Consider the following 14,419-nt stretch of genomic DNA (forward strand, 5'->3'; position numbering starts at 1 on the left):
TTTGACATGTTGCCCCCCTTCCCTTTCATTATATTAAGGTCCATGTATCATGCTTTCCTCGGACTTTGAATATTCGATAGGAGCATGTATAAGTAGGTTGTACACAGTATATTTAGATCAGTATATCTGGCTGCCATATGAATCTATTCAAATCCACGCCTTTTTTTGCATTTTGACCACTTCCACCTGACCAAGTCAATTGACATGGATTTTAAGATCCTTTGGGGCCATAAAAGTACCTTTCGGGTTTCTAGCATTATCCAAAACTACAGCTGCTGTTACGAGAGATGATACTGCTGCAGTGTACTTTTTGAAGAGCTTATGGAGCCTTTAGGTTGCAAGAAATGTGCAGGTGTTTGGAGGGGACCAAGGAACTTCAGATCTCATGTTACTGTTTATATAATATAAGCCCTTTGATCAGCATACTTTGTTCCTTGCTCAACTAGGACCTAATTTAGGTTTCCTTCTGACGTAGGGCAACCTAGAGCCAAACAAAATTTATAATCACTTAACGAACCTAAATACAAGTATAGAGGTAAGTCAAGGGTCAAACCACTAGGAATGGTTATGTTCAAGTGCTTTCAATCAATGCTAAGTTGGGTCGAATCAAGGGTGAAGAATAGAGTAACTAATACTAATTGACTACCAAAACTAAGAAGCAAACAAATGAGACACTAGGGAATGGGGATCAACAAGTAATCATGATAATTGCAACTTGGGAAGGTCATGCCAATCAATGGTTGTGAAGACTAATGATAAGAACTATCAATTGGAATCAAAGAGCTATCTCCTAATCGTTAAGCTAGGTTTCCTTTATGAATAACAAATTAGAAGAATTACAATTCAAACCAATCAACAATTGCAAATCTTAATTCAAGTGGTCATGTCATTAGGAATCACAATGCAATCTAGCGTAGTTCTTAAGGCTTAATTAAACTACACACATGCAAATTTACATCAATCACTTTAATCTCAACAATCAATCAACATGATTCCCAAATCCATCACAAACAATCATCCATACAAGTTTCACCCAAACCCTAGCAAAACAACTACTCCATAACAATCATCATCTAATCCAAACAAGTAATTGCAATCAAGAATCAATCAAAATATCAACAACAACTAATCTAATCAAGAATCAAGCAACAAACTAAATCAAACAAACATGAAATTAAAGAAAGCATTAAGATGAGATAGAGTTAGAAATGCTCATTGATAATTGAGAAGATCTTCAATACAATTGTCACCCTTGTACATCAATCTCCCAAATCACCATTGAAATCTCTCACTTTCTCTCTCTAAATCTACTCCTAAAACTACCCCTAAAACTAGAGAGAGAAACTCTCAACTAAGCTAAAATTATGAGGAAAATAATGTCTCCAAACTCTTCTAAAAATCGGTTAAAATAGGTATTTATAAGAGGCGGGAAATCGAGCTTGAAATGAACCCGGTAGCAAGGTTGCGCGCCCGCACAAGGTTGTCTGCGCTCCCTCTCCACATCAAACGCGCTCGCGATAAAAAGGGTACGGAATTGACCATGATTGCGCGCCCGCGCAAGATGAAGGTGCGCGCCCGCGCTCGCTGAGTAGGACACTTCTTTGGTGCATGCATGATGTGAATGGTGCACCCCGCATGATAGTCACTAAGCATGACAGATTCAAATGGACTTTACGGTGGGTTCAACACCATGGTTTCATGAGAGCGCAAGAGCTAGAACTTGGAGCATGCCACTTTCTTACTTCTTGAGCTTTTCCAATGCTATAAGCTTGCTCCAAAAGGCATCTTCCAACTTAGTAAGCCACCAATATCAAGACCCGAACCTCATACAATACCTACAACCACGAAAAGAGAACAAAAGAAGGAGAAACACTAGAAAATCCACAAAACACAAAATAAGAGAGAATTAGGAAACTAAACAGAAAAATGAATAAAACTAAGCATTTATTAAGAAAGAAAGATATAAAAGGTAAAAACAACCTAATAACTCATCAAATGAGTGCCATAAATGACACTCATCACCTTCACCCATTGGAATACAAGATGACCTTCCATCAGGTTTCTTCCTTGCAAAGCTTGATAGGATCCAAAGGGATATTACACATTTACATGGCCCTTCAAAGGGAGAGGCAGCCTTTTGTGGTTTTGTGCCTTTTGTGTAGCTCACTCCGCCTTGCATTTTAGAGAATCTAGCGTGTCCTCTTTGGTCTATACGTTACAACTTACAAGGTAGTGATTAAGCCTCACATGAATGATCAACTGAATTCTAGTTAGCTCCCCGCTTCCAATGATGTATTCTCAAAGTTGGCCGAACATATATGCAGCATGCCCATGATATTGCTTTGAAATTCTTCTTCAAATTTTTTGTTACTCCACTGTCCCTTTTATAGTGATTGTTTGAATTTGGGATTTCAACTCTTTATTAATAATTCTTCAAATTTTTTGAATGAAAGAAAAAACACTAATTAATGCTAACACTTTTCTAAGTTTAAAATTATTTGAATTATGAAGTGTACAATTTAATACTCCCTTTGTCCCTAAAAGAACAACCTTTTTGGCCAAATTTTAGTCCCAAAATGTTCATCCCATTTACATTAAAATACCCTCCAATTTACAATAATATTTGTGCAAAATTAGCTTTCCCATGTAAATTTTGCTTTTTCCACGTACTGTTATTACTTTCTCTCTCTACATTTTTGCAAATTCCATGTAAATTTACCTTTTTAATGTACTTTTATTAACTTTCTTACACTTGTATTTTCCATTTAATTTTCTTAATACCCATGAAAACTCCCCAAAAGGGTCGTTCTTTTAGGGACGGAGGGAGGGTACATAATTATAATATTTAATATCCTAGTTTTCATTATAGTTTTTTTTTTTTTTTTTTTTTTTTTTTTTTTGAATTGAGCTTAGTTTATCTAATGAAAAGGTTTATTTAATTTTTGTTTTTGGGAAAATTTAATGAGAAGGTTCACGGTTTATTATATTTTTAAAAAAAATAATTATACTAAGTATTACACATAAATAACAAAAAATATTTACTAACCTTGTACTCCGTAAGACCCCGTTCACTTCACCTTATATTTGCTGAACCGAAATTTTTTTTACTGAATTGAAATTATTTTTGATAACTAAAATTATTTTTACTAATTCTCTATTATATTTTTTTTAAAGTTACTGATTTTTACTGAACTGAAATTATTTTTGCTGAACTGAACTTATTTTTACTGAATTGAATTTTTTTTTTAATGAATATTATTTTTTTAAGGTGAAGTGAACAGGGCCTAATAGTTATTGTTTTATATAGACACTTGTGTTTTTTTTTTACTATGTTTTAAAAAAAGTCTATTATGACCAAAATTGTACTCCATAATAGCTATGATTGTGGCTAAATAGTTTTTGGAATTTACAACAATATGGAGTAGTATTATTTTAACAAGAATAATCCAATCTTTGCTCCGTTCTCCTTAAATAATCCAACGTTTAAATCTTCCCAAACTCCCTTTCCGCATCCCCGGGGGCGCTACTGTAATTCGTATCCCCGCCGGCCGGCTGATAGGCAAAAGAAAATCAACTAGTTTAGTTCTGCTCTGAGTAGGCTCATAATAGGGAATACTCTAACCCTGGAACCGGCACTTGGCCATCCTTCGTTTGCGGTTGACGTTCCGGCAAAGTTTTTCCATCGACAGTTGGAAGACTGAAGTGTCTACTTTCGTTAATTTCATCCATCAAAAAGATGCTTTAATAGCTATGAAGGTGGTTTTAAATATGCAAGGTCTAAATGATCCTATTTACACCGTACATGATAATTTTATTAGTAATGTCTATTTTTGCCAACTCTTACCGCGAATATATCAGACTGTATTTACAAGCCTGGGTCCACTCCTGAGATTCATTAATAATTTTTTGTCCAAGTGCAAATCCAATCTCATCACCGCGACATATCTTCATATTCACAACGGTAGTGAATTTTGCGTAAGATCCAATGGAAGGATAAGTATACAATATAAGCAAATCCTCAATATTTTTATATTGATAGGGATCCCAATTCATTCCATCATTCCCGTCACTACGGATTGATTGTCTCTACCTAACTACATGGTAGTGGTCTAGAGAGCGCAATTGCTAGAGCACGGGAGAATGAAGAGTAATGATTTCAGCAAGAGCAGCCGGACGAACTAGTATAGTGAGTCTAGTGACTACTAGTCAAGGAAGGGGGGAAGATTGCTCAACTTCAAAAGGAGGATTTGGAGGCTATGTCTAGCAAGTGGGTTACATCAATGGTAATGCGATTTGGGCGAGCCGCCCCTCTTTTTGGGCGAGCCGTCCCTCTAATTGGGAAACTCGCGCCTCTAACTGGGCGACCCGTGTGACACCTTATCTGAACACGTTATAAGCGTCTCTAGCCCTCTAGAGGGGATTGATTACCACGTTCTTGGGGTTTGGGGTGGCACCACCATAATCACTTTTTTGTTTCTATGACGAGCTTCCAGTTCTTCTGGATTGCTAATGTGGTTTGATGACGCCGATGGAAGGAACCACTGGAGATTCATCCAACTTCGATCCCCTAAAGGCAAGTACGTAGTCTAAAGAATCCCAAATATAATAGAATAATCAAAAGAGCTCCTTCGGCTCTAAACAGCTACTGACCTAATTGGGAGCTTTTCAGCCAAGGTCGTCGGAGCGCCGAATCAATCAACAAGCAACCAAATTGATCTATCTTTAAGGCTTCAGGCAGGCTGCGAAGGCGCTGATACGAGAATAGAGGTTAAAGAGCGGCCAGAGTGACTAGGAACGTCTCTCTCTGATAGATCAAGTAGCCATTACGAGAGAAGCAGAGGGATCCGAGGTACTCCTCCTGGGAAGTACTACTTCTTTGTAAGAATCGCTAGATCCAGTTGCAGTGCGACTAACTCACTTCATCATCTTGATACCTTACTTAACCACGGTACAAGATTATATGCTTTTGGAACCAAAATAAGTCTAAGTTTGTAAAAAAAAATTTCTCTCTTAGTAAACCTAAATGACATGTTACGTGAACAACTGAACTTTTTTTTTTCCTTTAATTATCTTTTTTAAATTATCAAAATAAAATATATACATATAAAAAAAAAAAAAAAAAAAAAAACTCAGACCACCCCACTTCCAGCTCCTCTTCCCCCCACCCCATTTCCAGCCACCCCCTCGGCCAACCCACCTCCTCCCTTTCCTCCTTTCCCACCCAAAATCGCTGCCTAGAACCCTAAACCACCTTAAACGGGTAGAACTGAAACCCTCAAACTCGTTCTGATGGTTTTGGGGTGGATATTTTGGGCTAGAGGCGACATTTTTGGGTAGAGGAACGGGGATGGGGTCGAATTGAGGTGGGGGAAGGGGAAGGGGAGGGGGGCCATTTTCGGTTGGGGGAAAGGGGGAGGGTTGGTGTCGAGGGGTAGCGGGAATGGTGAAAAGGGAGGGCTAAGCTGCCGTGGGTGGGGGGGTGGGGTCGCCGATGCCAGGGGACTAGGTTGGGCGTTGGCCGCCGGCAGGGGGGGTGGCTGATAGTGGTGTTTTTTTCCTTTCAAAATTATCAAAAAATTTAATAATTAAATTAATTAAATTTTTTTAATTATCAGAATTTAAAAAGAAAAGGAAAATTTGTCAGAAAAACCTTTTAAATGCCTCATTTTGCAAGAAAAAACGTTTTAAAAGGATATTTGTTAAAAAAAACTACCACGATTTTTTTGTTAGATGAAACCTACTCTCCTTTTTCCGACATTGACTTAGCTTTTCTAGCGTTGACCCCTTATTTTCTCTACTTGCAGCCAAGTCTAGGGTAATTTTCCCTCCTTTTTTTGGCTCCCCAAATTTCCCTCTATTTTTTAGGGTATATATACTACATTGAAAGGTGAATTAGAGCAAAACTACCCAACTCATTCAATTGAAAGGTAAATTATTAGGGTTTCAATTCTCTTTCTTCCACCATTCTATTGGTCAATTCTCTTTCTTCTACCAATGTAGTGGTCAATTACCTTTCTTCATCTCCCTAACAATTCCTTATTTTTGTCCAATTGTGTAGAATCAATGGTGATTTGTGGATGTGTTAAAAAAAAACCCATTTTTGATACTATTTACAACAATAATTTCATGAATTTACACTTACCTCAGAAAATTGTTGCTCAATTAATGTTGTGAGGGGGAGAGAGAGAGCCCAAATGATGTGATTGAAGTGCAAAGCATTCATGGAAGTAGAGGAGATAGAGGAGGGAAAATAAAAGGAAGGAGTGAAAATGTAAACTTAGGTGTAAGTAGAGAAAATAAGGGGTCAACACCAGAAAAGCTAAGTCAATGTCGGAAAAGGGAGGGGAGGTTTAACAAAAAAAGTGACCGTTGTGGTTTTTTTTTAACAAAGATCCTTTTAAATAGTTGTTTCTAGCAAAATTAGGCATTTAAAAGGTTATTCTAACAAATTTTCCAAAAAAATGAACTAATGTAGACATCTAAAAATGTCTCCCCAAAACCAAACCCGATGATGAACAACCTTTCACCGCTATAATTGGTCGGGTCAAGTATTTAATCTCGGGAGTGCTTAAAATCCATATTTTGTCAAACATATTCAGTCCACAAATCAGTCCAAGCATTTATTCAAACTCAGTCCAACTCACATTTCAGCCCAAACCCTTTTTAATTCATTTCGTTATATATATTAATTAAGCCCGTTTAATAAATATTAGAACCCTAAACCTGAAATAAGTCCGGAACAGCTGAAACGACGTCTAAGTAACACGTGTTTAATGTTAAACAGAAAGATAAAAATGAATTTGGACGGAGTTCTGGAAAATAGAATTGCTGTGTCATGGTAGAAATGTCGCGCCACGGCAATCTCTGCCGTGTCAAGGCAATTTCTGCCGTGACGCGGCAATTTTCTAGGGTTTCTCCGTGGCACATTTCATTTCTAGGGTTTCGTGCATCACCCTGCTCATTTCCTCTATAAATACGAGGCTCATTTCTCAGTTTCGGGGCACCAAAAATCATTCTCTCTTTCTCTCTTATGCTCTAGCCTAAACACTAGCCTTCCCTATTATTTCACAATACATTTCTTAAGCACTCTCCGGAGTCTATACTTTACCCAGAGCTCTACGCTTAAACCAAGGCGTGAAAGGTAGAACTGTTTGAGGGTTTGGCCCCAAATTAACTCTACTTTAATTTAATTTAGTTTCTATTGTTGTTTATTATTTTCCTTGAAGTTACTAACCCGTTTTATTGTTTTATAGTTGCAAGCAAACGCAATCAAAGTAAGGAATCATATTCCTTTTGTTCCTATTATATTTCTAACAATTTTTATTGTGTTTGTCACTTATTAATCGTTGTTATTATGGTTAAATTGCTTCTAATGTTGATGTTTATTATATTGTTTATTGTTGATCACCATATTGCATGTTAAAGGGAATATGTAATTGAACATAACGCCTAATAAGATAATTTGGACGACCGGTTTAGGTTCCCTTTTTTAATCCTATTGTTTAATCAAGTGATCACGATGTTTAGAATTATTTGTTGCATTAATATTCAACCAATTTAGCTTAATAATAGTTTGGACCAAATTGAATATTTATTTGTGTGCCTTTGAGATCGCAGGAATACTTTTCACAATAAGAATCGAGTAGAGGCCAATACGGGCGAATGTGACTCCATGACTCACTTCGTACCATCATCCCCAATCCTCCTTTCGTGGTTCCGAACCATATGGAGTTAGTAATTTCATGGATTATGAATAAGGTGTAACCTTCACGGGTCAATCGTTGTTGCCTATCGTTGTTCCTTTTCGTGGTTACCTTTTAATGATCCGTGAACGGTTTAGAAGTTCCTTAAAAATTAGTTGGCAGCTCCCTACTTTCCTTGTCCCTAATTGTATAGTGTCAATTCCCACTTCCTAAGAGTGCCAAACATATTCACAACATGCTTACGTAGGCGCGCTTAGAATGACGCTTACAACCAATGAAGACATGACATGTGGATTGTAACTTGGTATAACAGGTCGAGTGACTTGCTAGGGTTGCTATGGGAGAAAAATTACAAATTTAAATTTATTTTGGACAAATTTATAGGTTGGATTATTTTGGGAGAATGGAGGCAGAAATTCTTGCGTGGACTTGGTCCCTGAGATTTATATACACGCAAAACTAACGTTATTTGGAACATAGTGACCGTAATTTTAAAATAGTATCCTTATTTTTTAACATAGTAACCTTTATTAAAACTTGTGTGACCTTTAATGTTATTTCTGTTTACATCCCAAAAAATTATCCTCTTATAGCTTTTATAATGTCACAATCGCTTTTATTTCAACATAATAACCTTTAGTTTTATGTAGTGACTTTTTTTTATTTTTTTATTAATAAATCAATCATAGTACCTCTAATGTTAGCGGTCCACAATAAATTTGTGTGAACTAGGTCTAATTTGTAGAACGGAGGAAAGATTGGATTATTGAAATTGCCATTCGATAAACGTACTCCGGAGAAGATAAACTTAGAATTTGTACAAGTATAAGTAAGCCCATCAAAAGCTGTCTCCACTCCCCACTTTTCCTCCAACCTCCTCATCGCCGCTACCCTCCTTCGTCCTTTCCCTGAGGGCGAACCCTAAATCTCTCTCTTTCTCTCTCTTCCACCACCTCCAATGGCGGCAACGTCCACCTCCTCCGAACCCACCTCCGCCGCCGAAGGCCCTGTCCTCAGCGTCATGACCAAACGTCTCCGCGCTCTCCGTAAGAAGCTCAACCGCATCTCTCAAATGGAGGACTCCGTTGCTCAAGGCAAAACCCTTAACAAAGAACAACAAGACGTTCTTCGCTCTAAACCCGCCGTTGTCGCTGTCATCGACGAGCTCGATAAGCTTCGCGCTCCTCTTACCACTGCCGTTGAGGAAGAACACTCGCTCGGTATCGCCGCCTCCAAAACGACGCCGTCTTCCTCGCCGGAGGAACACCAGTCGCCGGAGGTAGTTGGGCCGGAGGTAGAGGATCATCGTTCGTCGGAGAATAACGACGACAACAAAGAAGGTGTTGTTAAGGATCTGTTGTATTTGATGTATTTTGGGAGTTTGTTTGATGTGAAGCCTCAGGGTGACTTCACTTCATTGATGTTGACGCGCACTCATGAGCGTGGTTGCTGCTTGACCTACGATTATGTTACTGATGATGCTACTGATCTCCTTGTTGAGCGCGATTTGGATTTGATTTCGGCGCTGCAGGGTTTGATGGTTTCACGGCCGGCGAATTCGGCTTTGTCGCATCAAAATGCGTTGGATATGTGCGTTCAGCATGCTCAACTCTGGTTAAACAATTCCGATCAGACTATTGATCCTCAATCCAATATTACATGTAATTTTTTGCATAATTCTCATTCGTTTTGTTTTGATTGGGTTGTTTGATTGATTGTTTTATGGAATTGATGGTTGGAGTGTTGTTTTGGTTTGTTTAGATGCTGGGTTGAAGGAGAAATTGAACAAGATTATGGCTTCGGACTACTTCACTGCCACTCCGCAGATGAAGGGGCCTGGGGAAGTGGCGGCTGCCGCCGCTGTTGGAAATTTCGGTTCTTTCCAGGTTCCGATGCACGAGAATATGGTGCCTGTTAAAGTACCCGTCCACATTGAGGGATCCGCTGAGCAATATCAGGATACGGTAAATTACTAAATTATTGACTAGTTTGATTCTTTTGTTGCACCAAATCATCAAGTTTAATTATTTTTTTGTGATGTGCATAAGGTGTTGACGTCATTGCAAAATATGAGAAATTAACTTATTGATTTATGGTAATAGTAATCAAAAGATTTTGGATTCTCCTTCATATTTCAAAAAAAGGGTTTTATTTTAGGGTTTATGAGAAATCTCTGTATACAATTTAGTATTAGATGATCAAGCTGCGGGTGGGCAAGAATGGGTTATTGTCATATTCATGTCATCAGCTATATGGAAATGTTAAAATTATGGAAATGTTAAAATTATGGAATATAAGTAATGAGGATAGATTAGATTAAAATAAGTGAAGCATATATTGAATTTCTCTCATTTGGGAACACAGATAGCCTTGTTTGCAACTATATATATATATAGAGTATTATATTTTTTTTTGTACCATGCAATTAATTTTTTAGAATATTGTTGCAAATCATAAAGATATGCCTTTGCAAACTTCTTGTGTAACTCTATGACGATTGTTAGATATGTTATCTTGTTGATTGATATATGCCTTTGCAAATGTTTTGTATAACCCTATGTAGATTGTTAGTAATGTTAGATATGTTATCTTGTTGATTGATATATGCCTTTGCAAATGTTTTGTGTAACCCTATGTAGATTGTTAGTAATGTTAGATATGTTATCTTGTTGATTGATAGTTCAAACCTTGCTTGTATCGTTGTATGTGTATGACACTATGATGTGCTTTGGGATCCCTTAATCAATTTATTCCCTAAATTTTGGTGCTTGTTTGCTGCCGCTTAGTAATTTTAAAATCTTATGTAATGTCGTGATCATTTGGTGCATCTCATCTTATGCTTTATAATTTAAATGCAACAACTATGTAAACTGCACAACTTGATATATTAATTGATTTGTGTTCATATTAGGAGAAAGATTGAGGCCTGATTTTTCGGTAAAGAGTGGGTAATTGTGTTTTACTTGTGAAGTGGCGTTTTATGCCCTGGTTTTCTTGTTGTATAGGTCTATAGGGGTTTTTGGCATGTCTCAATTTCTTAGCCAATGTTCCACTTGGTGTATACATGAACGATATAGATAACATCAATAACAGGAGAGGTTGCTAGCTATTGCTTTGTCGCTCTTTACAGTATATATATATAGTTCGAATGAAGAATTAGTGTTAAATATGCGAAGTATTACATTTAGATTATTTTTCCTTTCAATTTTTAATATATTTGGATTTTAGTTTTATACTTTTATGCCACTAAGGGCACTAAGTCGTATATAATTTTCTTTTAGTAGTGATAAACAATGGCACCAACTAATACAATGATGCTGGATAAGTACTTTTGATGATGCCTATACTATCTAAAATATGGCCTTGGCAAACAAATGGGGACATTGTTGTTTGTTTACTGGCTTGGGTCCTTGCGACTTGTAAGTTTGGGATGTTTTGATATTTGGGGAATGCAATTTATATAAAATTCTGAGCAAAGAGTGTGCATCCAACCTAAAAGGGTTGCATTTGATGATAGGTTCCTGGTTTCTCTGTTACATTCTTAAAACGAAATTACTTCATACCAAAAATATTGCAAATAATAAGAAAGTAGGTAAAAAGCTGGCAGGGGACCACGAAACATGTGAATTACATATAAAACCCAAGTATGAAAGGAACGAACCCTATTGCACTACTTTAAACATTACCATCTTCAATTTTTTATAATTAAAATTTTTAAATTGATTTGAAAGCATAAATTGAGGCATATTAATGAACTTCACACATGACTGTTGTTTCTTATCTAAAAGTCATAGTAGATGGGTGAATGGAAGGGAATGAATAGTGTAGAAACTCCATTGTTGTAATATTTTTGGAATGGAGGAAGTATTTTTCTTTTGATAATCTTGTCTAAATCTGCCCTACACCTCAAAGTCTGGCCATTTCTTGTATTCAACTATTTTTTGTTCCTACTGTACAACCTTAGAGGAAATTGACTGTTTCTCTTGATTACTCTATCTTTAACCTCATCTGAATAAGTTTGATGACCTTCCAATTTTAATATTATCGACATATTTCATCCTTCTAAAGATTCAAACTGACAACCGTAATATAAACTCAATGTGACCTACATCATTGGATGTGATTAGTGACTAATTAAGATTTTCATATACTCCCTCCGTTCTTTTTTGTTCTAGTCACTCTCTGTTTTAGGCCGTTCTTTAATGTTCGACCCACTTTACTTTATTCTATTTATGGCATTACCCTTTTTACCATCTAACCTGACCCACAACAATTATAATTATACCTTTACATACTCTCTCTCTCTCTCTTTATTCACCTTTTCCGTACACAAACCACCTTTTTACATTCTTTTTCCTATTTGATTTACACCCACCCATATTGTTCAATAATTTCTTAAATTGCGTATCTATAGTAAGTGAGTAGAACATAAATGAAGAATTGAGGTAGTAGTTGGTTTTGGTTATGTGTCTTTTAGTGTATTAATAGTTGTGTTAAGTAGAATAGGTCGTGGTTTGAGTGTGTGTCATGTGTTTATTGGTCAATTTATTGATATATCTCCTTTTTATAAGATCTCTAGTTTGCCATTGATATCATTTATTTTTTTATTTTGAATATTATTAAAGTTGATCTTAAATAAGTCCTACGCTCCCTACCTTTTTCATTTTACTACCAAAAGTATCTTAAGATAACAGCTTCAGTTTAGTTCAGATAAATAGAATTCAGGAAAGAATGAAAATTTAGTGGGTTAAGATTTTGTGACTTTCTGTGTTGTCACCATTGGGAAATCCTATAACGTGCTAGCAACTAAGGTGCTCTTTTCCTTGTCGTAGAATACTTAATATCTCTAAGTTTTGTTCAAATAACTTCTATATGGTCACCAAGTCTGAATGTAAACCTCACATCAGAAGTATGCCACATCCCTTGTCTTTTTTTGCTAGTTGGCATCAGGCGAATGTAATATCTTACAATTAGGTAGTCATTACCATTTGAAGATGACTTTTGCTGATAGGTTTCCATGTAGTACTGTAGTTGTACTGGACCTACTGGTAACTGTGGGAGAGCAGAAATAGTGCTGTGACAGGAAGTGTTGGCTTTGATCAGGAAAACTGAGCATCATTGTTGATTTTGTACTTGGTAGATGTCTTTGGGTTTAGGCCATACCTTGAGGGATTAGGCATAAAAGGCTTCTTAAGGGCTGCTTTTTTAGTCGTGAGGAGCATGTGTCTTTCAAGTTTGGCTAACAGAATTAATTGTGAAATGCTGTTTCGTCTGCTATACCATTTAATTTTTGTTTGCGTTTAGGGGGGTGGGGGTGGGGAGGGTGTTTAAAAAGGTTGGCATGTTGGGGGTAAAAATGATGTGGTTTTTGTTCCTGTTTAATGGTGCTATTGGATTTCGTTGGTGTGCTTGAGCTGATGTAGGATTTAAAATTTCTTTTTTTTGTCTCTCCCCCCCCCCCCCCTTTATTCCAAAAATAAATAAATAAATAAACCACTGACATTGGCAGCCCTTTTTTTTTGGGGAGAAAGATGAAGCTATATCAGTAATCCTAATATATTTTTTAATCACTACTCTCTTAAACATTGAATCCCCAATATCAGTGCTCTCACTCAGAAAATTTAAATGTACTGGTATACAACCACTCTCCCCAAAAACAATATAACACCAAATTAAATTAACTTCCCCACAACTACCACTTCTATCGCCAGTATAGTCTTTCTTAGTAAATTGGGATATATTTTGTGCAGTGGCATACTACACACACTTGTTACGATGTTTACAATGTTAGTCTAGGAGCTTTACTGACTTTGATTATTGGACAATTACAGGAGGAGAATTTGGCTAATTATGAAGATTATGGAACAAGGGAACATCAAGTTGGCAGTGCTGAGGAGTTTCAGAAGGTCTGTTATTGGCTTGACAGCACTAATTTGTTCTGTTTAATTGTTTATCAGTGAATTTAATATTTAGTGCTTTTGTTTCTTAGGATGACTTGGAGGCAGGAAATGCTCCTGAAACGAACTCAGCCCAACGGCCCCAAACAGAACAAGGACAATTACAGGCTGAGGAAGAGCATGGCTACAGAAATGTGGACTTCAGGGAGCAGCAGTACATTCCAAGAAGAGGTATGAGAGGAGGCCGTGGAGGTGTAGGTGGTCGTAGAGGTTACGCTAATGGCCGAGGTGGCAGGAGTAGTGGCAGGGGAGGTGGGCCTTACCAGAATGGACGTGGTCAGTATTATGACAACTACAACCCTAGGAACTTCTACAATAAACGAGGTGGCAGGGGAGGAGGTGGTAATGGTGGGAACCCATACTACAACCATTCTGCAGATCAAGGCAATCATGCTGAAGCAAATATGGGGGTTGCATCATAACACGTGCAAAATAGGTTGTCTTTTGGTTATTGGCTCATTGTTGGTGGGTTCTGGTGATTTTGTTGTGCGCTGGGCATAGTAGCATTTGTAGGTCTATTTATGAATTCACCAATTAGTTGCCTCCTTTGGGCACTGCTCTTTTGTACTTAACCGAATGGATGGTTTTATCAAAACCCTCTAATATAACATGACCATGAGAAGTCATCATCGTTTGTCTAGCAAATTTCTTTGCTTGATTATTTCTTTGTTTGCTTGGGTGTTAATATGCTCTATGCGTTATGTTAAAAACTTACATCTTGCTTGCTGAATCAGACCACATATTCTAATTTACAGGTGC

General features: G+C 37.1%; 1 protein-coding gene across 1 annotated transcript; it reads left to right on the plus strand.

Moving 5' to 3' along the window:
• The first annotated feature begins 8,516 nt into the window (after window positions 1–8,516).
• On the plus strand, window positions 8,517–14,321 carry LOC110698036. Its single transcript, XM_021875444.1, has 4 exons — window positions 8,517–9,364; window positions 9,465–9,667; window positions 13,535–13,609; window positions 13,693–14,321. The coding sequence occupies exons 1-4, from the start codon at window positions 8,662–8,664 to the stop codon at window positions 14,080–14,082; spliced, it is 1,371 nt and encodes a 456-aa protein (XP_021731136.1). The 5' UTR covers window positions 8,517–8,661; the 3' UTR covers window positions 14,083–14,321.
• Window positions 14,322–14,419: the final 98 nt, after the last annotated feature.

This window comes from Chenopodium quinoa, unplaced genomic scaffold (genome assembly GCF_001683475.1).
Source record: "Chenopodium quinoa cultivar QQ74 unplaced genomic scaffold, ASM168347v1, whole genome shotgun sequence".
NCBI lineage: Eukaryota > Viridiplantae > Streptophyta > Magnoliopsida > Caryophyllales > Amaranthaceae > Chenopodium > Chenopodium quinoa.

Excerpts from the sequence above, each read along its gene's own strand:
- LOC110698036 (XM_021875444.1), top strand. The coding sequence starts at position 8,662 with ATGGCGGCAACGTCCACCTCCTCCGAACCCACCTCCGCCGCCGAAGGC. Across the intron at positions 9,365-9,464 it reads TCCTCAATCCAATATTACAT|ATGCTGGGTTGAAGGAGAAA; the intron begins GTAATTTTTTGC and ends TGGTTTGTTTAG. Across the intron at positions 13,610-13,692 it reads GTGCTGAGGAGTTTCAGAAG|GATGACTTGGAGGCAGGAAA; the intron begins GTCTGTTATTGG and ends TTTGTTTCTTAG.